Source organism: Hipposideros armiger, unplaced genomic scaffold (assembly GCF_001890085.2).
Source record: "Hipposideros armiger isolate ML-2016 unplaced genomic scaffold, ASM189008v1 scaffold_390, whole genome shotgun sequence".
NCBI lineage: Eukaryota > Metazoa > Chordata > Mammalia > Chiroptera > Hipposideridae > Hipposideros > Hipposideros armiger.
In genome coordinates, this window is record NW_017731740.1 from 1,698,059 (window position 1) to 1,721,901 (window position 23,843).

General features: G+C 40.5%; 1 protein-coding gene across 3 annotated transcripts in view; it reads left to right on the plus strand.

The window, feature by feature from the left end:
* Positions 1-23,447, plus strand: part of SEPHS1 (selenophosphate synthetase 1) — a 24,336-nt gene extending 889 nt beyond the window's left edge. Inside the window, exons 1-9 of one of the 3 annotated variants that reach the window (XM_019663449.1) lie at positions 7-224; positions 2,210-2,479; positions 6,576-6,679; positions 8,606-8,713; positions 9,647-9,801; positions 11,631-11,721; positions 13,881-13,980; positions 19,762-19,974; positions 21,536-23,447. In XM_019663449.1, coding sequence (XP_019518994.1) covers positions 2,287-2,479; positions 6,576-6,679; positions 8,606-8,713; positions 9,647-9,801; positions 11,631-11,721; positions 13,881-13,980; positions 19,762-19,974; positions 21,536-21,750 — 1,179 coding nt within the window. In that variant the 5' untranslated portion in view covers positions 7-224; positions 2,210-2,286 and the 3' untranslated portion in view covers positions 21,751-23,447. Of the gene's footprint in view, positions 1-6; positions 225-2,209; positions 2,480-6,575; positions 6,680-8,605; positions 8,714-9,646; positions 9,802-11,630; positions 11,722-13,880; positions 13,981-19,761; positions 19,975-21,535 lie in introns of those variants that run through there. The other 2 variants (XM_019663451.1, XM_019663450.1) reach the window with 2 other exon arrangements.
* The last annotated feature ends 396 nt before the right edge of the window (positions 23,448-23,843 follow it).

A 23,843-nucleotide genomic window follows, 5' to 3' on the forward strand; every position in this document is an offset into this window, starting at 1 on the left:
CCGCGCTGCCTCCCCCGGCCGCGGCCAGCCCGCCGCGCTGCACAAAGAACCCAGGCCCGATTGGCCTTTAAAGGCGGCAGCCTGAGATTTAAGGTGTCCCCGAGTTCCGTGCCCCGCGCTCCGGCGGCCTCGACCTGTGCTCCATGGCAAGCGCCTGGCCGCTGCGCCCACGTCGCCGTGTCCCCCCCATTGTTGATGTCCCGGGCTTAGGGGCTTGGGGGTAGGTAGGTATCGGGCCGCGGCTGCACCCTCTCCCACCCCCACTTACCGTGCTCCCCAGCCGTGCGGCCCGCTTTGCCGTCCAGTTTGAAAGAAATTTAAACGTGGCGGAGAAGGGAAGGGTTAACCGTCGTCTTTAAATATTCATGTCATTGTTTTAAAGGTGTAAACAGGCGGCTTTAGGGTTGGAGTTCACTGCCTCTTATTATGCAAATACACATTTACTCTCGCCCCCATTAATTGCTCATTTTCCCAAGCAACCCCCCCTTCCTCATCCCCTCCCCAAAATGTAAGAATTTATTTTTTTAAGGGTCGCATATGAGTGTGTGATTCGTGTACTTCCTTCCATTTGGAATTTTAAAACTCCTGAGCGTTTTCTGGATTTCAGGTGTTTTAAACTTTTTCCCCCTTAAAAATCTGGGAAGATGTCAATGATGTTTAAAAGGAAGTTGATTCCCCCGATTCCAAATTGCTATCCCTGCCTTTTTCTTTTTTTGGATAGGGATTGGAGGTAGGGAAATAACTGGATGCCTCCTGAGTTGGATTTCTTTTTTTTTTTTTTTTTTCTTTCCTGGTAGGAGTGAGGCCGTGTTAAATGTGAGGCATTTTGAGAGGAAAGGACTATTGTATTTTGTTTTAAACCCTTCCAAGTCAAAAAGCTATTAGACTTTTCCTAACTCTAAAATGGCTTCAAAATTCCCATCTTGGTTACTTGCTTTGCTCTCCTGCGGCCCTCCTTTAGGACAGGTTGTTTTCTTGGAATGTTGGAAAGTTTACTCCTGCACAGTTTTAGCTTTCAAGCCAAAATCATTGCTCACCCCAAACATGTTTTTGTAAAGATGGTTTGGATTACTGCCCAAACTCTGGCTTTGTGAGATTTATTTTAAATGAGTGATGTACTTCCCAGGGGATTGAAAACTCTATAAATGGGAATTATGTTCTTGATCATAAATTTTATAAGGGAAACTGACCCTAAAACTTGGGGTATCTATAATTCTGTGCCAATCTGAAGGTTTGTAAACTCTCGGAGCACATACTGTTTTTGGTGTAGCCCCAGAGGTTTCAAACTCAGAAATACTTGTTTCAGAAAGTTCCAGTGGTACCAAGTAGTACATGCAAGTGGTACATGCTAGTGATTTAGTACAGCTTAATTTATCATTTTAGTTCTGCAGTGAAATGGTAATGAGCAGTAGCATATTTTGTGAATGATGTGTGTGGACTGGTTCGTTGGGCGGGATGTTTGCTTTCTAGGAACTAGCACTGCATTAAAACATCAGAGAACTTTCCACCCCTCTCTTGAAAAAAATGAACCTTGCTGTGTTACACAGCCATTCCAGTTTTCAAGTTCTTTTCTTTAGTGAGACTTCCTATTTTGGATCATGTTGTGTTCTTCTGGCTCAGTAAAAACATATTTTCCTAAAATTGAATTTAGCATCATGAAGAATTTCATCAAATGCATGTCCATCAACATCCTTTTCCCACAAAATATCTAGTAGGAATTTTATTTTTCTATGTGAGACAGTAAAAGATATCAGAAAGGTTTTCCAGAAAAGTCACTTGAGCCAGAACGTTTAATTTCTAAATCATAGTGCTTCTGAGTTGACAGATGAAGTGACTGGATGTTTTTCCATAATGCTGCTCGCTAGAAGAACCTTTGGGACTTACTGTTCAAGATGGCACTGTATCAGCTGGCCCGTAGTTCCTTTTTCAGAGCAGATCTTCCTTGCTGCCCCTTGGAGCCACAATTATAACACAGACATCAGATCTTCTGTAGAACCTGTCTGTGATGGCATAGTCACTTTTTAAAATAACTTATTCTGGCTTAATGCATCACCGTGACGGACTATTGTGGCCACAAATCACTGTTTCCCAGTGGTCTTGTTGATTTCAGACCTTTTCACATTTACTTTCTATTTTCAGGTATTCACTTGATTCTTGGCAGATACTGGTGAGAATTCTAATGGTGTCCTTGTGTTTTGGTGATACCCAGGTGAATCTGTAAAGAAACCAGCTGACTAAGAGAGGGAGAGGAGGAGCCCAGCTGTGAGGTGTGTGCGCCCAAGAACCATGTCTACGCGGGAGTCCTTTAACCCGGAAAGTTATGAATTGGACAAGAGTTTCCGGCTAACCAGATTCACTGAACTGAAGGGCACTGGCTGCAAAGTGCCCCAAGATGTCCTGCAGAAATTGCTGGAATCCTTACAAGAGAACCACTTCCAAGAAGATGAGCAATTTCTGGGAGCAGTTATGCCAAGGCTTGGTATGTGAACCATTGTTTCTCTTATACTTCCCTGAGTAAAGCGCCTTGGCTGCAGTGTAGTCAGCGAGTCAAAAACCTGATTTCTTTCCTGCCGTATTGCCTTTTAAAAAAATTTCTGTAAGAAGGATTCAAAGAACAAAGCAATGGTAACTTATGTTATTGTAACTTACGTTATTGTAACTGATTTGGAGGAAGTACTTGAAAAGCTCAAGAAATGTGCTCAAACTATTTTTTTACTATTAGGTATGAGATTCAGACAAGTATAGTAAAAGCATTTTTTATTAAATTGAATTTTCTCGTTAGCTGAGGATTAAGGAGGAACTCCTTTATGCCTTTATCTTAAAATTTTCCTTAAAATGCTTGCATTCTCTTCATTGCTTTAGGAAAGGTGGTGCTTAAGCATCATTGTGCAGTGCATTGACAGCAGTGATTGGTTTGGGGAGGGGGGGTGGTTTGGGGTTCCAAGCTCCTGTGAGGAGGAGGGAGAAGAAAACTGCCTCAGACACAGAAGGGGAGAAGACTGAACTGCATCTGTTCTTGACCCCAGGATGTCATCTGGAATTTAGAGCCATGTTTTTTCTTTACTGAATTCCTGATGTCATTAGCAGTTTGCCTTTTCCCAAATATAGGGCTAAGAAAGAAATTCTAAGCTATTGGGATAGTGTTTGTTAGCTTTATTGTGTGATTTTTTTTTTAAGTATGTGATGCAAGACCGTGATCACTTTGCCTTTTGAACGTTTGGCATGTGTTCTGGGAATCTAGATGTTTTATAGTCACAGTGTGACTTGATCAGCTTTCTTATGTAAGGTTTTTATTTCATTTATTTTCACCCGTTATTTTCTCGAGACGTTCTGTCTTACAACATTGGTTTTGAACCCAGGGTACTCCTTTCTTCACTTATATATAAAGCAGGTAATAGCAGAGTTGCTTTGTTTGGGAGAGAAACGTTTGTCATCAGGATTCTAAGTCCAAACGTGTTTAAAGTGGGGAGAGGAGCAACATCAGCTATAACTTAGCAGTGGCAAAAGGGGACAGATGTCGACAGCAAGGGTAGAGGCAGGAAAGAGCAGATAGAAGAACACAAAGGAGAGTGAGTCTGGTCACATATGGCTTTTGAGAAGTAAATAAAAGCTGTGGCCCTTTCCCAGAAAAAGGCACATCCACAGACTTTTGCATTCATGGCGTTCTCTGGGGGTAGCTATGGACCCCAGGTTACAAGCAGATGGATGCTGAAGGAAGCATAGCGTTAATGCCGTGTCAGAAATGGTATACACACTGTTACTCTGTGCATATTCTTAACCCTCCTGAGCCTGCTTCCTGATCTGTGCAATGGATAATAATACTTAATGTTTGTAAATTGCTGTACCAGAAATTATCTTAAGCATGTATATGCACCATGTGTATATGTACCCACATACATAATACATGTGTGTATGTGTGTTTGTCTATATATATGCACACAAATGTGCTCATCTGTTTTTAAATTTTTTTCTAACAGAGTGTCCTATTTCCTGGATTCTAAGATGGTATTAATTGAAGAATGAACCATACAGTTGTTAATGTACACAATGCTTATTAGATGTATTCTAACTAAAGGAATGTTAAAATAAGTGTATCTTAGGACCTGGTACACCTATGGCCTGGTACTTCAGAAGTATCAAGTACTGATCGTTGCTGGCAATGGTGGCGATATGATGATTTGGGTTTTCTGGATGCTTGGTTTCCATCGTGCTGGAAACCTAGAATTCCCCATCGCCCACTGGTAATTGAACATGTCCTGCTCACACTGATACTTGAGGCTTCTCTGGCATTTCCCTTTGTTCCCAGTTGCCCCGTAGAGACCTGGATTGTCCCTCTCTTTCAGCTTGATACCCAATTTTTTTCAGGCCCATGGCCCATCTCACCCTGTCTCTTTCTTCCTTGAAATTTGATAGGTGATTTGTAAACCAATCACTATACACCAGTGCTGTCCAAAAGAAATATATAAGCCACATATGTAATTTTAAATTTTATAGTAGTCATATTTAAAAAAAATAGAATCAGGTTAAATTAATTCTAATATGTTTCATTTAACCACATATAAAAATATTATTTCAACACATAGTTAATATAAAACATCACTAATGAGATTTGGTGTTTTGGTACTATGTGTGTAAAACCTGGTGTGTATTTGACACAGTGTGAATCTCTATTTGGAGCAGACACATTTCCCATGCCCCATAACCACATGTAACTAGTGGCTTATGAAAGGAAATGTGGATAATGTGAGCTGCTTTTCAGTTTGAGTCACCAATTAAGGTGCTCTGATGCTAGGTATAAATAGAAATTAAATGCTTTACAAATCAAATATATGTAATTCAGATTTAAGATTATCCAAATTAGAAACATTTAAAGCTAAAATTTAGCAGCTATTTTTAGTGTCTCTTTCAGTAGTCCTGTAGTTTACACGAAAACTTAAAAGAACTACAGTGTATGTCAATCATTTCCAAAGTGAATGGTCATATACTTGGAATAACCAGTTAGAATGATCAATTTAGGGAGAATCAATATGAGTTAAATGTGGCTCTTGCCCTATTTCTACTTATGTGCTAATGAACAATTGTTAGATGAAATTTCTGAGAGGCTGCACGTATATATACACGGTTTAGATGAAACCTCGCACACATTCGTGTCTCATACACATGAAAACTGATCACTGATAAACATGTCACAGATTTGTGAAACTCTCCACTCTGAAACTAAACTCTCCGTTTCCTAACTGGGTCTTCCACCAAGAGCTGGCCATCTGGTGTAGTCAAAAGAAACCAGCCTGTCTTCACAGAGTCTTGGACTTTGTATTCAATTTGATTTTATTTTTGCGTAAGTAATGATGGACCAAGCCCTGGGGAAATAAAGTGCCCATGTGCCCCAGGCTCTGCTGGGTCTGTCGCTGTGGTGGTCCTGATAGTTGTGCCACAGCAGTCTCATGCAAAGTGTGAAAGGGATGCACGCCCTCCTTTCATGTGGTGCAAGATGATTTATTCTTGTTTCCTTTGGAATTCCAAGTCAAGAGGGTAGCACCCTCTTCCTTTTGTACTTCATCCTGACTTTTTCTCTGCCTTTGGCCGCTGGGCTGCACAGGTGAAATATTTTGTCAGAGTGCAGGAAGCATCCTTTAGAGAGAGGTGTAGGAAAGCTCTATTCAACCTATATGGTGGGAATGCCAGTGTGAATTTGTAAAATGCCTGCCTCTTAGGTGATTTTAAAAGAAATGTAGCCTATAAGAGCTAGTCTTGACTGTTTCTAAACTGATTTCAGGGAAATAGAATTATTTCTAATTAGCCAATCAGTTGTCTATATTTTTCTATTGTTTAGCAACAATTTTAATAAATTAAAATATTTCCAACAGGCTTGTTTAGCACATTTTTCCCCCTGTTCATATTATAAGTTAGTAAAAGTGACATAAGTTTTTGCAAGGGGGATAACATGGGGTTTTAAGGTTTCCTCTTAAAAGGTGCTTGTGGGAACCTATGCAAAAGACAGATCACATAGGTGCCATAGTGTTTATGTACATGCTTGGCTGGAATGATGAATCCCTGTTATGGCTTTGTCTTCTTTTTTCTTTTCTTTTTTTTTTTTTTACTAAAATGTGGAAGTAATGATAGCATTTTTTGTGTGTAAAGTATTTTACAAGTTTTCTGTTGGGAAAACAGAATAATGCCTAGAGATAAACTCAAGTGAAATATAGATAAAAATAACCCAAGTTCCTGTATGCAATTCTCATCTTTAAAGAAATTTTCTATATGGTGCCAGTCACGTGATATAGTAATACAAAGGAAAGTTTCTAGTCAAGGCATGGTTAAGAGCTAAAATTATACCATATTGAACTTGAGTCTTCATGACAAACAAATTTTGCTATGATTTTATATCTTAAGCTAGTTATGTTTCACATTTATTTCAGTTATGCTTCTTGATAGGAAACACATTGCTGTATTGGCAGCATGTAGTGTTCCATGAGCATCTCATAGAAAAGTCTTCCTATTTAGAACACTGGTGGCATAAGATGAAATGGCATTTCCTGTTGACGTGTGGCTGATGCTGACTTCTGTCTTTGCAGGCATTGGGATGGATACTTGTGTCATTCCTTTGAGGCATGGCGGTCTTTCCTTGGTTCAAACCACAGATTACATTTATCCTATTGTTGATGACCCTTACATGATGGTAAGTTTGACCCCAGTGTGTTTTAACATCTGGAACTGCTGTCTGCTTGGTTTTGGGTTGTGGCTGGGGTTGTGTGTGTGTGTGTGTGGGGGGGGCGGGGGGGGTGTCTTGTTTTTATATCCAAATTGTTCTTATCCCACCGTTTCCCTAACTCCAAGAGTTGCGGCTATTCGACCTATTTCCTGCTCACACTTGGTACTGCTCATGAGCAGTCAGGCAGGATTTCCTGTGCTGCTTTGGTACCTGAGTGTATGTCTGTGCAAGAACACCTGCTGACTACTAACAAGTGTCTCCTGACTGGCATGTGTGTAGTTCTTCTTTGACATTTGTAAACTCATTCCGTGTTTCCAGACAGGTGTTACCATAACCTGTAACAGGTCTGATCCTGGATGTTTCCTTCCAGAAGTAAAGAGCTGAGCATCTCATCACAGTTAAACTTTCTGACCATTTATTGTGATTGTGGCTGCTCTCCTCACCCCTAACTGTGTTATGTACTCTCTGTGTAGAAGATGTATCTGAACCGCTGGATTGAAGCTCTTAGCTACTGACCATGCCTGGCTTAGATGTATTTCCTAACTAACAGCCCTCTGATCTGCCCAGCTTTAACCTTCCATCCTACCACCCAAGAGGGGCCAACGAAGAGATAGGGAACATCCTGTTGTTAGGAAATACCAGATCTTCTTCCTGTGTCCCAAGGGCATTGGGATCAAGCCACACACATAGGGACTTGGGTCAGGAGGCAGCTAAATGGAGGTGGGAGTGGGGTGTTCACCTCTCAGGTATTGGCCACAAGCACACAGGTTACTAGAAACCTGTTTTCCCTCTGCACATCCAACTGTTCTCCCTAGAGCAGTATCCTGGAGAGACTGAGGTATGTCCCACCTGACCAGGTGGCAAAGGTGGCTAGAACCAGAAGTTGTTCTTTTTCCAGCATCTCTTAAAAGCATCTGAGATGCTTTACTGCCCCAGAACAGAAGGGGCAGTACATCACTGCAGCCCTCACCAACAATGGGCACCTCCGAGTGGCAAACAACTACTTCCTCGTTACTGTTGAAAGGGAGACACAGAAGACTATTGAGCTCTGCCAGTCTACCAGGAAGTCATAAAAAACCCAAACAAGTAAAACAACTACTGAAAATGATAATACTTGGGAGTTTGATTATCCTATGTCAGAAGGAAAGTTTCTCATATTCTCCTTTACTGTCCAGATAATGGTAACTTATAGTAAAAAGACCTCCGATGGCAATAAAAAAAATCTTTATTACCTATCACATTTCTGTTGAATACTCTTAAGTTCTTTAATGAAATCAGATACTTTACTGGGGAATACTTCTCTTTTTCTTTAGAAATCAATCTGACTTCAGGCCTGGATGTGTTTTATTTCTTCTATTTTCTTTTTCAACAAGATGATTTTTCTGTTGATCTTCTTCAAGTGTATAAAAACCATCTTCTCGATAGCCAATAAGTACACATTTTTTTAGAACCTATTTAGGAAAACTGGCTGTTTCTAAGTTTGTTTTAGGACAGCTGCTTTCAAATGTTTTCACTCCGTAGCTCTTCCTCCCAGAACATCATCTCCAACCTTGCTCTCCCTGCCATACTCCCCGCCCCTCCAGTCCCCATTCCCCATCTAAATCAACTTTGGACTTCTCCCGATATTTAGAACGGGAAAGAACAAGGAAATTGTGTGATCTGCCTGAGAAAGAAGAGGTGGTAACAGGAATGTCTGAGAAAGAGTGAATGGCCTGGTGGTTCTGTGATTAAAGAAAGGTAACTAGTCTGCAAATCACAGAAACTGGGGACCCCATCCCAGGAGCTATCATCCCTGGAAAGTCCCTAAGTTATGGAGGTGTTGCGTAGGCTCGCTCTTTGTTTCTACATGTGGAAAGTCCCCCTGTTCTTTCTTACATTTCCCCTCTGTTCCAGGGCAGGATAGCCTGTGCCAATGTCCTCAGTGACCTCTACGCAATGGGGGTAACAGAATGTGACAATATGCTGATGCTTCTTGGAATCAGTAATAAAATGACCGACAGGGTAAGTAGGAGACAGGCCAGCTGCTTACTTGTCTGTTGTCTTGGTCACGTCACTTGACTTGTCAGCCCTTCTTTTCCCATCTGTAAAGTGAGGATCCCAGGCTGCATGGCTTCCGTATTTTGTCTGGCTCTCTCTACTTTTTGGCAGTTATGAGTGAATTAAAATTTTCATTTTCACTGCCTGCTTCCCTTTCTCTCTTCTGTATAGACTGAAGCCAAGATATTTATGTTTGTTTTGGTAAAGTTTAGGTCACAGTAATAACACGTCTGTGCCAGGCCCGTGGACTGGGCTAGCCTTATAGACCCAGGGCACATGGGCCCCAGGGGCCTGGCACCCTCCCCTTTGGTTGCTCTGCTCGTTGGGTCACTGAGGTAGACAGACACGAATGGGGCCAGGGTGTCACGTGTGTTCCTGTGCTTACCTGGCAGTGTCCATGGCCTTACTACCTGCACCTCATTTAGATTATTTTTTTAAAGTATTTGTTTTTGTCCCTCCAAAAGAAGCTCGCCCTATGTCATAGAAATGAGAGTTTTCAGTAGGCCCTTTTCTGCCTGTCCAACGTGAGCTTGGGCCATCAGTTGCACATAGAAGGAGGGCATGTGGGTGCCTATTAAACGAGTCTTGGGAGTTCTTAAGGACCATTTAAATTAAGAGGCGGTCAGATTTTGGGCTGCCCTTTGCATCCAGTCACATTCCAGTTTTTATGTCTCTTGTCTGGGCTTCATTCACATTATAACCTAGAACATCTTTCAGCTTCTGATAAAATGGCTACAAGGTAAACTATTTCCTCCTCCTTTCTTCCTGCCCGAGTCTATAAGCTTTCAGGACTTCCTTTAGGGTTTTATGATCCTTTTTATAACTACAAGTGTAGATTCTTTTTTCAGTTTTGACCAGAATTATGTGACTTTTAATTTGTGTCCTTTTAAACCCTAGGAAAGGGATAAAGTGATGCCCCTAATTATACAGGGTTTTAAAGATGCAGCAGAGGAGGCAGGAACGTCTGTAACGGGCGGCCAAACAGTGTTAAACCCCTGGATTGTTTTGGGAGGAGTGGCTACAACTGTCTGCCAGCCCAATGAATTCATCATGTAAGTTGGTTCTGTTCCATGTCACCTGGCCTGGTTCGCTTTCTTTTTCTAAGATAGATTCATTGAGATAGAATTCGCATGCTATAAAACTCACCCATTGAAAGTATACAACTCACTGGTCTTTGGTATATTCACAGAACTTTGCAACCATCACCATAGTCGATTTTAGAACATTTTCATCACCCCAGTAAGAAACCCCGTCCTCACCTGTCACGCCCCATCCTGGCTTCTTTCACTTCACGTAATATTAGCAGAATATTTTTAAGGTTCTTCCGTTTTGCAGCATGTATCAGTACTTGCTATCTTTTTTTTTTAATTTAGTTTTTTTATTGAAGTATAATTCATATAAAATTTTAAAACATAAAATCCAACATTTTAAAGTATACAACTCTGGGTTTTTTGTATTCACAAGGTTGTGCAACCATCATCACTATCCAATTTCAGAATAGTGCAGTCAGCCCCCCAAAAAAGGCCTGTCTCCATAAGCAGTTACTCCCAATCTCCTGGAAACTAAGGCCTGTCTCCATAAGCAGTTACTCCCAATCTCCTGGAAACTACTAATCTATTTTCTGTCTCTGGATTTGCTGATTCTAGACATTTCATAGAGATGGAATCATACAATATGTGATGTTTTGTGTCTGGCTTCTGAGCATAATGCTTTCAAGGTTCCTCCATGCTGTAGCACGTTCAGTACTTCATTCCTTTTTATGGCTGAATAATGTTCCATTGTATGGACACACCACAGTTTTATCTATTCATAGGTGGTAGACCTTTGCATTATTTCCACCTATTATGAATGATGCTGCTATGAACATTCGTGTGCAAGTTTTTGTGGGCATACGTTTTTATTCTCTTGGGTACATATACCTAAGAAATACTGGGTCATTGGTAACTTTAACTTGAGCAACCGTCAAACTGGTTCCCAATAGCGATGGAGGAGGGTTCAAACGTCTCCACATTCTCTCCCGTACTGGTGTTACTGTCTTTTTAATAATAGCTGTCCTAGTGGGTTGAGGTAATATCTCACTGTGGTTTGCTTTGTATTTCCCTGGTGGCTAATGATATTGAGCAGCTTTTATGTGCTTTTTGGCCATTTCTAGATCTTTGGAGCAGTTTCTCTCTTAACATAAGTTGTCACTTTCCACATTTGATGTCTTGTTAAGAAAAGCCACCCCATTTATTTTCTGAAGGAAGCAGAAACCCCATTTATTTCTATTTTGTGAGTAGGTACTGATAGGCACTGTCTTCACAAGGCTCAGAATTCAAAAGTGCAGTCCCACCCCCATCCCGCATCACACTTTCCTTTCCTGGAGAAGACTACTTTTACCAGTCTTCATTCGGTACTCTGGGTGCCAAGTAGGAAACTTATTATTGGTCAGACTGAGTTTGAAACTGATGCTGAACTCACCAAAACATGAGACCCACAGATTTGAGCCAAATCCCACCGGCTGAGAAACAATCTTTGTTTCGGAAGTCTTGTTGCCTCAGAAGCATGATCTGTCCTGAAAATTACACACGAGCATGGCGGAACCAGGCCTGCTGAGTCCCTTGCCTTTGGAGGCTAAGTGATTTGCTTCTTTGTAGACTTTTGGGGATGGGGGTGGACTAGTAGGTAATAGGTGGACTCTTCAGTCCTCTTTCAGTGTTTCTGTTCCAGTAACAGCCTCAGTAGCAAGTTGCAGAGAAATAAATGGTGGCAGTTGGCTTAAATTTAAGTAAGTGTTCGTAAAGGTAAATATGTTTTTAGTAGCCTTTTTTCCTATTTAACTGAGGATGAGTTTATATCCTTGGTTAATTTAACCAGACCCTGCCCTGATTCTTTTCTTCAGGCCAGATAACGCAGTGCCTGGGGACGTGCTTGTGCTGACGAAGCCCCTAGGGACACAAGTGGCCGTGGCCGTGCACCAGTGGCTGGATATTGTGAGTGACTCTGCCTGCAGTGGGGGAGGGAGAGCTGAACAGAAATTTTTAGGACTGTGATAGTTTTTGTTGGAGGGTTTGGAGAGAAGGGCATTTGTTTACACATCAGGTCAAGTGAGTATCTCTTCGTCTGCCAGCACTGGAGTATGCTTTTACTAGAAGGCGTATCTCCTCCTGAAGGAAGTGCCACCTTGTGCCCGTAATGGAAGCCCTTCCCCTTGAGCATGTTCTGACATGCTTCAGGTCTGGATCCTCTAACTGGCATCAGCCTGTCTTCTAAAAATGAGCTCCTTTAGTTCCAGTTACAGGGAGGTTAGTATAAGTCATGTCCTTATAGAAATCTTAGGAGTTGTCCATATTCTTTTATTAAATCAAAGTTTCATGTATTGAGTGATTAAAGTAGGTAAGCCCAGTTCAAAGAAGCTCTATAACGAGAATTTGGGAGGCAGTGAGTTTGGTTTATTTGGTGCTGAGATAGCTTTATCTTTCATATCTTAAACATCACTAAAAAATAATATGGAGGAGAATGTGTAGAAATGTGTGGTGCTTGTGGTATAAAGAAGGCCAGGGTTACCGATCATTTAAATTATTCTAGTCATGAGGTGTTCGGTTGTTTTTGTTTTGTTTTTCTAAACTAATTAGTAACTCAGAACATTTTGATAAATAATTGCCTCATGGAGAAAGCATCTAGAATATAAACATATTTATCCCAAGTCACTTTTCCACTGAGCTATAATCATACTTCATTTATTTTTCTCATTGCCATAACAACTCAAAAGTTAATACGATTGTGGTGTATTTCGCATATCTTGCTGTTTTTAATTTCTGCAACTGTCATCTAAAACTACCAGTCCTGATAAACAGTTGAAAAAGAAGAATTTTATGTTATTCATCAACCAAGTGTATGTTGGCTTGAGATAGCAGAGCAGAGAAAATCTCTAAGGCCACCACAGTCTTTAGTTATTTTTCTCTTCTCACCCAGTGATGGTGGGGCAATTTCCCCTCATGCATGATCTTCTGTAAATCTGACGGGAAGGCCACGACAGGGCAGGAATCCACAGAGTTACTCTGCAGTACAGATGCCCAGGTCCGAGTCATTTAGCAAGAGAGTTGGAGGCAGGTGAGGCAAAAGTGCATCAAAGACGAGGGGTCTGGGATCCTTCTCTACTCCCCACCTCCAACTCGACACCTTCTTTGCTTTTTTATTTTATTTTTTTTACCAGTTCTCTAAAAATGCTCAGAATTGAAAACAAGTTTCAGAGACAGCACAATACCCTTTCCATAAAAGTCAGAAGCAACCAAAGAGCATGTTATTTAGGCATCTATATGTTGAAGAACACTAGTTTTTGAAAGGCAGGGGAATGACTTATAAAATTCAGAATAGTTGTTACTTCTGGGGGAGATATGAGGCGACAGTGGAATAAGGGAGGAACACATAGACTTAAGGTACCGCATTGAGTGGTAGGTTGGGTGTTCCTAAAACGTCAATGGATGCATGCATAGTGATGGCCATTCATGTACTGTGATGACAGTATGTCAAGAACCCATAATCGTGACGCTAGCTTCTTTGAAAATCAGACCGAGGAAAAAGGGAAACACTGTCTTCTCCTTACTTTTATGATACCTTTGTGGTCACCATGGCTGTCCCCGGTGCACATGCAATCCAAGTTCCTTTCGCATTCATTTATCCATCAAGATGACTTGATCCAGAACTCAGGTAAAGTCAGTAACAGTATAATTATATGAAAAATGAAAGCCATCAGCTTAATAGGGGCGATGGGGAGGAGAAGCAAAGGACATTTAGAAGTACTCATATGCGATTCACACCGTGACAGGGAACGCGCACCAGTGTTAGCACCTCTATTGCCTGTGCACTGCGGCCGTGCAGCCCACTGGCTTTACAGATCAGTAAATCGCAGTGTTTGACCACAGAAGTGTGGTTGAAAGCACAAAAGAGACCATGATGATATGTCTAATGGTTACCTAATGTGGTAGTCATGGGGGAAAAAGTTAGTAACCTTAGTATTGCTTACAAAATTAGATAAATAAAACTCCCCAGATGACTAAGGAAAACATAGGCCTTTTCTTTCAATGGTTCGAAGTGACGATTAATCACATTTTTTCCCTCCTTTCTCCCTCACCTGTGTTCCTCTTACTAGCCTGAAAAATGGAATAAAATTAAACTCGTGGTCACCCAAGAAGATGTGGAGTTGGCATATCAGGAGGCCATGATGAACATGGCAAGGCTCAACAGGACAGGTACAGGGGTCCTGCCGCGGGGTCGGCAGGCTGTGGGACAGGCCAAGGTGGGAAGCATTCTAGGCCGTGCTAGCCACATACAGTCTCAGTTGCAGTGGGTTTTTTTCCTCCATAACTCTTTTTATGTAAAAAAAAAACCGACCATCCTTAGCCTGAGAAACAGGCTGTGGGCCAGATTTGGCCAGTGACTGCAGACTGTCTTTTAGACACATTTGGGTTTCAGAATGAAATGTGCCTGTATTTCTTATACGTATTTCCTTTGGGCCAAAGGGGGGAAAACAGGATCATATTCACAGGATTATTAAAAAGAAAATGTCCATGAAGCACCAAAAAGAATGACTAGCATGTGGCATGCCAAGTTCACACATTCAGTCCAGTTTAATGAGCACCTAGTGTGTCCTTCACTCTCTAAGTGCTGGGGATACCGCAGTGAGCAAAACAGAACCCCTGCCCTCTTGGAGCTTACATTGTAAATGCTGGTTTGCTTCCAAATCATCTGCACAGAGCATCCCACACAGTGCTTCTCTAAAGCATGTGCAGGGCTTAAGGAACAGCAGGGCAGCACCCATGTGCCCGCCGTCTCATGTTGGAAACAGAACATGGCCTTGGGAGCCCAGCTGCCCCTCCCACACCCAGCTCCTGGGTTTCCGCTTAAGGGTAACCACTGTTCTGAGTCTAATGTTTATTCTCATGCATTTAAAACTTTTTTATCACATAGACTTGTATCCTTAAGCAGTAAATTCATTTTTGCATTTTTTGCTTTATTGAATCCTACATGTATCTGTCTCTCTTGTTTTGTCCACTGATGTTCCTGAGCATAACCCCCAGTGTGTGTAACTGTTTCATTTTCACCGCTGTATCACTTTCCACTCTGTGACTGATTTATCGGGCCTACTGCTGTTGGGCATTTGGGTTCCTGCTGAGAACTTGCTTGGTCAAGGCTTTTCTGGTGCGCATGTCTGAGAGGTCTGTCCTGCCTCAGCTTTATTATAGGTGGTGCTAATTGTTTTCCAGACTGGATGTTACAGCAGTTTACAATGATACAGCTGCATTTAAATTTTTTCTTTAATATATTTTCTCTTCCCATTTATTGGATATAGTTTTTCTACTGTAAAAAAAAGTCACATACCCATTATGAGGAAGTTTTTAGAAAATGAGAAAAGGAGAGAAAAAACATTGTCTATAGTCTCACCACCCCAAAACAGCTTCTGTTAATATTTTTATGTATTCTTTGGGGATTTTTTTCTGTTTGGTTGGTTGGTGGTTTACTGTTGTTTGATTATTAATGTTTTAAACTCTTGGTTATCATACATTTTATGTGTGTTTGGAATCTTCTTTTATTCATTTAACTTTACATTACTGAATTCTTTTTTCCATATTATATAACTCGAGTACACATACTTTTTAATGACTAGGTATTCTACCAGAGAGATATACCATAATTAATTTACCTTTTGCCACTTCTGAACAATTATGTTGAGATCAAATTTTTCCATAAGTTTTTTCTGCATTCCAGGAATATTTCTTTGGTTGTGTATTCCAGAGTTGAATAGTAATCATTTAATTCTTTGTCTTCAGATGTCTCATCACTTACAACCATGGCTTTTGTGTTTCTGTTTCTGAGCCACTTGAACTGTTTAAGGAGTCTTTTTCCCGTTTTTGTCCTTCAAATTAAGTAGGTTAACAATGAAAAGGTGATTTGTAATGGATTTATTTTTTTATCCGTGAGTTATTGTTGTGCTTATATTTGAGCATCTAAGATTTCCCATCTGTATTGTTCATACATTTTGGTAACGATACAATATGGCAAAATGCTTCTGGAGGAGTATTGGGTCATATCTAGCAAAAATTATGGGTATATTTATTTGGCCTAGCAGTTCCACTTCGGTGAATCTGTCCCAAAGCTACAGTGGCCAAAGTATGAAATGACATGTACAGGGCCATTCATTGGAGCACTCTTTATTATTGCAAAAGAAAGAAACAATCCAAATGTCCATCAATAAGTGACTGAATTCTCTAGTCCACGTGCACACAGTGGAATACTATACAGCTATAAAAGGGGCGAGAGATCTTTATTACCAGGGAGCTGTCTCTAGAATATGATCAAATGAAAAAAGCAAGGGACAGAAGCATATATACAATATGCTACATTTTGTGTATTCATATTATGAAGTAATACGTACTTTATACTTTAAAAAAGAAGCAATGGAAAAATAAATCATTAATAAAAATTGTTACATGTAAGAGGGAATAAGGAGGAAGCAGACCCTCTCTGAACATGCATTGTTATGTAAGTTTGACTTTGAAATGTTTTATATAATTTTCTATAATTAAAAAAAAATAAAAAGCATGTCTTACAAATCCAAAGCAAAAAAAAAAAAAGTTGCCTAACATATATCCACTTAGTGGCAAAACCACATGGGAAGAATTATTTGAAGTCGCCTTGAGCCTGGTTTTTTTTAGTGTATATCCTCAAGACAAAAACCCACAAAAATATCTCAATTGTATTCAAAGGGTTTAGGTTTGTGAGAATGTTGGTATAGTAAGGTAAAGCAAATACACTAATGTAGTTAGGAACAAAGATTTTTTTTTTAAGAGAAAAGATAAGATCAAAGAAGCTAAGTAAAAACTGTAATCTTTGATTTGGAATTATTGGTATGAACTTGGGATTTTTTTTTCCCTTAAAAATGCTTATTTCTGAGCCTATTGGAATGGCGTTAAAGCCATGATAACCCGTTAGTAATCAACTCTAGTGCCTAGATTCTGATCTGAAAATTACCATTTTCCACTAACATGCCAGGACTCCTTGGGAAGTCCTAGGATAGGAAATTGAAGACATAAGCCAAGGACAGCCTGTGCCTGAAAGTAATGGAGGAGCTGTCAACAACTAATGGGATCCTGTCACCTCACATGACTTGAAGAGGCTCCCACCAGTCAAATTGGAGGGGGCAGACAATCTGAATATTAAAAAGAAGACTGATCAGTCAGTTGAAGTATATCAGGTGTCTCAGGTTCAGTGAGATCATAGTGATAATTTAAACGTTTTTGGCCACCTTTGGAAGTTGCTAGGGTACCAACTTGTTCTGAAAATAAGTAAAAGGAATCAGCCACATATTTTACTGTTCTTGTATGGACTGTACTTTGGGAGAACCACATAAATTTTAAAAAAAATTCTTTACAGAAGAGTCACATCAAACAAGTGTAGAAGAATAACTGAATTACAAATTTGCTATTTTTACTGCTGCTTTGATTAACTAAATCTCAACAGCAAACTTCAATGGCTGCCAAAACTAGTTATCAAGACAGCCTGATATTGGTGAGAAAACAGAACAGTGTATCAGTGGAACAGAATAGTGTCCAGAAATAGAGCCACATAAATACAGTCAACTGATCTTTGACAGAAGAGCGAAGACACTTCATTGGAGAAAGGATAACCTTTTCAACAAATGGTACTAAACGACTGTTCTTCCACGGGCAAAAAGTGATTATATAGACGCTTGCCTTACACCTTTCATGAACATCAACTCAAAATGGATTGTAGACCTAAATGTAAAACGCAAAACTGTCACACTCCTAAAGATAACAGAGAAGAAAATTTAGGTGACCTTGGGTTTGGTGATAGCTTTTTAGATACAACACCAAAAGCACTATCCATAAAAGAAAAACTTGACAAGTTGGATTTCATTAATATAAAAAACTGCTCGGTGAAAGACACTAAGAGGATAAAAAGACAAGCCACAGAGTGGGAGAAAATCTTTGCAACACAATCCTCACAAAGGACTGGTATTCAGAATATACAGAGAACTCTTAAAACTCAACATTAAGAAAACAATTAAAAAATGGGCAAAAGATCTGAACAGACACCTCACTAAAGAAGATATACAGATGACAAATAATCATATGAAAAGACGTTCCACATTATGTGTCATTGGGGAACTATAATTTAAAACAACGACATATACTACTACACACGTACTAGAATGGCTTCAATCCAAAACACTGACAACACCAAATGCTGATGGGGATGTGAAGCGACAGAACGCTCATCCACTGCTGTGGGGATGCAACATGGTACAGACACTTTGGCGGCCTGTTACAAAACTAAATATACTAATATGACCCAGCAATTGTGCTCCTTGGTATTTACCCAAATGAATTGAAAACTTCTGTCCACTCAAAGATCTGCACACAGATGTTTGTCACAGCTTTACTTACAATTGCCAAAACTTGGAAGCAATCAGGAGATCCTCTGGTAGGTGAATGGATAAACAAACGGGTCCATCCAGACACTGGAATATTATTCAGTGCTAAAAAGTATGAGCTATCAAGCCATGAAAAGACATGGAGGGACCTTAAACATTATTTCTAAGCGAAAGAAGCCAATCTGAAAAGACCAAATACTATGATTCCAACTCTGACATTCTGGAAAAGGCAAAACTGTGGAGACTGGAACAGGATCATTGGTTGCCAGGGGTGGAGGGATGAATAGGAGAGCACAGGATTTTTAGGGCATTTAAACTATTCTGTATGATAATGTAATGATGGATACATGTCATACATTTGTCAACACCCACAGACTACATCAAGAGTGAGGCCCATTGTCAGCTGAACTTCAGTCACTGATATGTCAGTATTGGTTCAGTACTTACAACAAATGTACCACCCTGATGGCAGAAAGGACATATGGGACCTTCCTGGACTGTCAGCTCAATTTTCTTTAAATGTAAAACTACTCCCTAAATAAATAATTATTTTTTTAATTAAAAAATAAAACAGAAGTTAACCTTTTAGATAGTTCACGTCTAGCAAGATTGCCTTGAATTTAGGTCAGTTTTTAGAAGTCCTGTTCTTTGATTTTAGGGTGGTTTAGACAGGTTTATCTTTCATTGTGATTGTAATTCTTCTATACAGATGTTTTAGTTTATTAGGAAATTACTATCAATTGAAGAGGCTGATAGTTCTCAGTGGTTCAAATGAAAATCAATTTTCAGAATTTCAGCATTTGAAATAACTATCATACTCATAGGTTACAATGAACAGGTTAGTTTTCTTTTCTTGAAAAATGGTCCAAAATTGCTGTTTTAAGAATGAAATAGTATAGTATGTCTCCATAGTGCCCTTTTTTTTTTTTTTTAACCTATTTTTTTCCTTTCTTCACTCTTGCATTTCATCCTTTATGTCTGGGTTTTGTTGATTTTTTTAAAAAGTCCACATTTCCCATTATTTCCATATGCTACCTCCCTGACAATTAGGAACTTTGAGAGCAAAGCATATTTAAGGTCTTGACAGGCCGGCCGAGTGGTGTATAGGTTAAGAGTTGGCTTGGGACGCGAGCTCTGAGCAGCAGGACCCCAGGTTGGATCCCACATGAGGGCCAGTGATGCTGCGTCCTCTACAGCTAAGATGGTGAACAACAGCTCGACCTGGAGCTGGGCTGCTGTGAGTCACTGGCAATGGTGTAGGCTGCAGTGGGGCTGCCGTGGGCTACTGTGAGTGGCTGACAGCCAGTGTGAGAAGCCGTCCAGTGGCCGGCAACCGATCTGCCTCACCTGGGAAGAGCGCAATGATAATACCAACATGGGCCAGTGAAGCGACGTCCTCCACAACTAGACTAAAGAACAAAAAAGGACAGCAACTTGTTCGTTCCCCTCCCCCAACTCCCCAATAAAAACCTTAAAAAAAAAAAGATCTTGATTTGAGGAAAGGTGGGTTTTTGGTTTTGTCTCAGAAAGTCTCCATTTATTCCACCAGATAACGTATTCCTTTTCTGGTCTCTCTTAGCTGCGGGACTCATGCACACGTTCAACGCCCACGCCGCCACCGACATCACAGGCTTTGGGATTCTCGGCCACGCACAGAACCTGGCCAAGCAGCAGAGGAATGAGGTGTCCTTCGTGATTCACAACCTCCCTGTCCTGGCCAAGATGGCTGCTGTGAGCAAGGCCTGTGGAAACATGTTTGGCCTCATGCATGGCACCTGCCCGGAGACATCAGGTACAAGGATCCCAGGCCCAAACCAGAGGATTAACTAGTGAGGCTAGTGGAAAGTTCCCTGAGAAGGAAGAAGCCAAGCACATGAGCATGACCCCATTTTGTGTGAGGTCAGTGCTGAAAACCTTGGCCTTCTTAGCCACGGATGTTCTCAGCCTCTCCTGTGCTGCAGGTTACCAGCCTCCAAGTCCAGTGCGTCTGTGTTTGGTGATAGGGTTGGTGGGAGGAAGGTTATGGGAAAAAAGTCGTTACGCAGTTTTTCATTGGAAACCTAGTTGAAGGAACTGTCGCATCCATAGGTTACATTGAACAGGTGTTTTTTTTTCCTTGAAAAAGGTCTAAAATTGCTGTTTTAAGAATGAAATAGTATGTCTCCAGAGTTTCTTTTTTTTACCCATTTTTTTCTTTCTCCCCTTCACTCTTATATTTCATCCTTGAGGCTCCCCCCTTTTTTCAGTCTCTATTTTCTTTCCTCTATACCTCAGTAATTACCCTGGCAAAAGAGTGGAATCATCTGGAGATTTAAAAAAATACACATGCCTGAACTCAACCCCTAGGAAACCCAATTGAGTCAGACTGGGATGGGCCTGGGCCATCAATAATCATAACCGCTCCCCGCTCCCCAAAAGGTTCTGGGGTGCAGCCAGCGGTGATGACCACAGCCCTGCCCACACGTCAGAAGGGCTGTGGTTTTCTGATAGGCCTCTTAGCTTTAATAAAAGACCTTGTCTTTAAAAAAGAAGCAGAATCCATTTTCTAGAAATAAGCTTCCAAGAGAGCTACTAAACTGTTGGTTCTGGTCTGACTGGTTAGCACGGTGCCTGTCACCTGATGGGCCACTGGCGCCACCTGGTGGGCACTGGGTGAATGTTGAAAGAGAACGAAGATTGCTAACAAATTCAGTTTACTTTATTCAAAAATGAGAAGTTTTTAATTTTTGGAAAAGTACAGTATATATCTTTTCCTGATTGTGTTATCTCTACTTACAAATGTAAATGTAAAATTTCCTGTCCTTGCTACTGAAATAGCAATGGTTTATTTTAACGTATTCTATACCTTTTTGAAGATAATGGCAAAGCCAATGAGAGAAGTTAGATACTTTGAGGTGTACACTCTTTCATGATATTAATTTTTAAATTAAAATACAAAAAGGCTTTTTTTGTAAAATGAGGAATCCATGTAGAGAAGTAAATTGAAAAGAAAAACTTGTGTTTAAATATTTCAGTGTAGCATGGAAAAAATAGCTGCCACATATATATGTTCTTGAGGCCTCAATCACCTTAATCCTACACAGCATTCAGTGATTCGCAAGTAGGTCATTTTCACAGTTTAAAGTTTGTTATTGTGTGTGTGCCACAGGAGGAGTTTCCAAGCAATTGCTTGATGAGCTCACTCTGTGAAAGGAAAGCATCACTTCGTGGCTGAAGGGAAGGGGCAGCTCACATGCAGGCAGGAAGGAGTGCTTGGTCGAGTGCAGATCCAGGCAGGAGTGCTTGAGAAGGACGGTGGCAGAGAAACTGCTCACACAGCATCACAATTAACCATCATTTTTTTCCTTTGCCAGGAGGCCTTCTGATCTGTTTGCCGCGTGAGCAAGCCGCTCGGTTCTGTGCAGAGATCAAGTCCCCCAAATACGGCGAAGGCCACCAAGCATGGATTATTGGGATCGTAGAGAAGGGCAACCGCACGGCCAGAATCATAGACAAGCCCCGGATCATTGAAGTGGCGCCACAGGTGGCCACTCAGAATGTGAATCCCACACCGGGTGCCACCTCTTAATCTAGACCGAAATAGCTGTTTGGTTTTGTTTTGAAATAGATCTATTTCCTTTATCATCATTTCAATTAAAGACTATAAACAACAAAAATCTCATTGTGTCTACACATCTGGTGACCTGAGGTCGATTTGTGAATGGATGCAATTAATCAAATCAAATCCATTGCCTTTTTTCCTGTTACATTAACTGAAGATGCACCTAATCTTGAGGCAGCTTCTGAGTTGAGAATTATATTGTTATCCAATACTGTTGATTCATTTTGAATCTTTAGACACTTATCTCTTGCCGCATAGGCTCTTTTTAAAGGTGCTTTCACATAGCACAGACGTTACCAATCGTAGTGTCAAGTCACAGTGTGTCTTTCATTTCATGTGTATTTATCATCAGTCTGATCTTTTTTTAAGTGTCTGAATGGTATTCTGGAAAGACGGGATTGGTAAGTGACACAGTGGTATCAGTAGGAAGAGGGTAGCATGGTCCCTTTGAGTCTTTAATTTGTAAAGCCTGGTCCTCTAATTCAAGAGCATCGCTTTGACCCAGGACATTTCCTAGTAGTGCCCTCAGTTCAACAAGGCAAGTGCTTAACTCTGCATGGAAAAGCACTTGGAAGACAAAAGAAATTTTATTTTTTTCTTTGTAGCCTCCTACTATTTACAGTAATATCATTAACTGTTTTCTTTATCGATAGCAAAAGATACTTTTTGCAATGTAATTAGCTGTTCTATAGTGCAACAAGGAATTGCCTCCTGAAAGGGCATTCATGTATAATACTCATTTACAATTCAATATATAATTAACAACACAAATAATTTTTAAATAGAATCAATAATAAAAACTGTTCTGTGGATAGTAGTGCTTAATACATTTTATATTTTGTATAGTGACTTCAGGCCTTTTGTTTTCATAAAATCAGCTATTTAGCCTAATTCTGAGCATTATTTTGTCCTTTGCGCCAGTACTTTTTTGTGCACGCTTTTTGTGATGTGTTAAAAACCTGCATTGCCAACATTGCAGCTTGGACTTAAACTTGTTATTCAAATAAATATTTAATTTTTTTTATTGCTCTTGTATAATCAGATGCCCCTTTTAGTATTATTTTAGAAGCATCGGGAGGGTTTTGGCTAAAGTACAATTTATTGGGGAAAACTAGATTTTAGTTTTATAAAACTTTTAAGTCTTTCATGGGACCTATATTTTCTTGAATTAAATTTTGTAGTTCTAGAACAAACAGGTGATCTAAAAAGGTGTTTATCTGTGTTACTTAGAGAGGCTTCCTTATATTGTAACCTACTAAGCAATTTGGAGGGATTCCTGTCATTAAGCACAAGTGCACCGACCCCTCAAGTGTCGGCATAAGAGAAAAAGCACCATGTCCCTGCAAGTTTCCGAATTCCCGCTTACAGGCCTCAAAGCCCTTTGAACTGGTCAACTTGCCAAAGGAAACCGCCACTCGGGACAGGAAGCCCCTGGAGGAAACTTTCCTGTGGACACACACCCCTCCCAGGAGCCCAGGGGCAGCCTGTCCGGCATGTGTCACTGGAACTCAAGCCATAAGGACGGTATGCAGTACCTGAGAGGCTGCGACAGAGCTGAAATGAATTGGACGTTTTAAAGGGATTTATACAGATGTTGGTCCTCAAAAGTTACAAACCGGTGGTCTGCAAAATAAAATGTGTTGGAAACCTCTGAGTAAGATGAATATACTGTTGGAAGTTTTTTGTTTTTGTTTTTTTTAAATACACTAGTGATGACTAAATCCGAACAACTTTCAGTGTAGATCATGCCTTGCAGGCTGATGATTTCCTTGGTGGCAGGCCAACTAAGAGCAAATGAGCAAAATGGATTGTGCACTTGCAGAAATCTTCCTTGTGAAGATTCATGTTTATAAAGATCAAGTGTTGGGTACTTAGAGATTCCTGTCATTCAGGAGACCGGAGGAGGAAGAGCTGGTCTTTAGGTTGTTTCCTGGAGAGCCGTCCAGCTCACCTGTGTTAGAATCACCCGGAAATGCTTGTCCAAGGCAAATTCTTAGGCCCCACCCAGACCTACAGAATCAAAATTTGGGAGTGTGGGATTGGGGAATCTTAAATGAGTA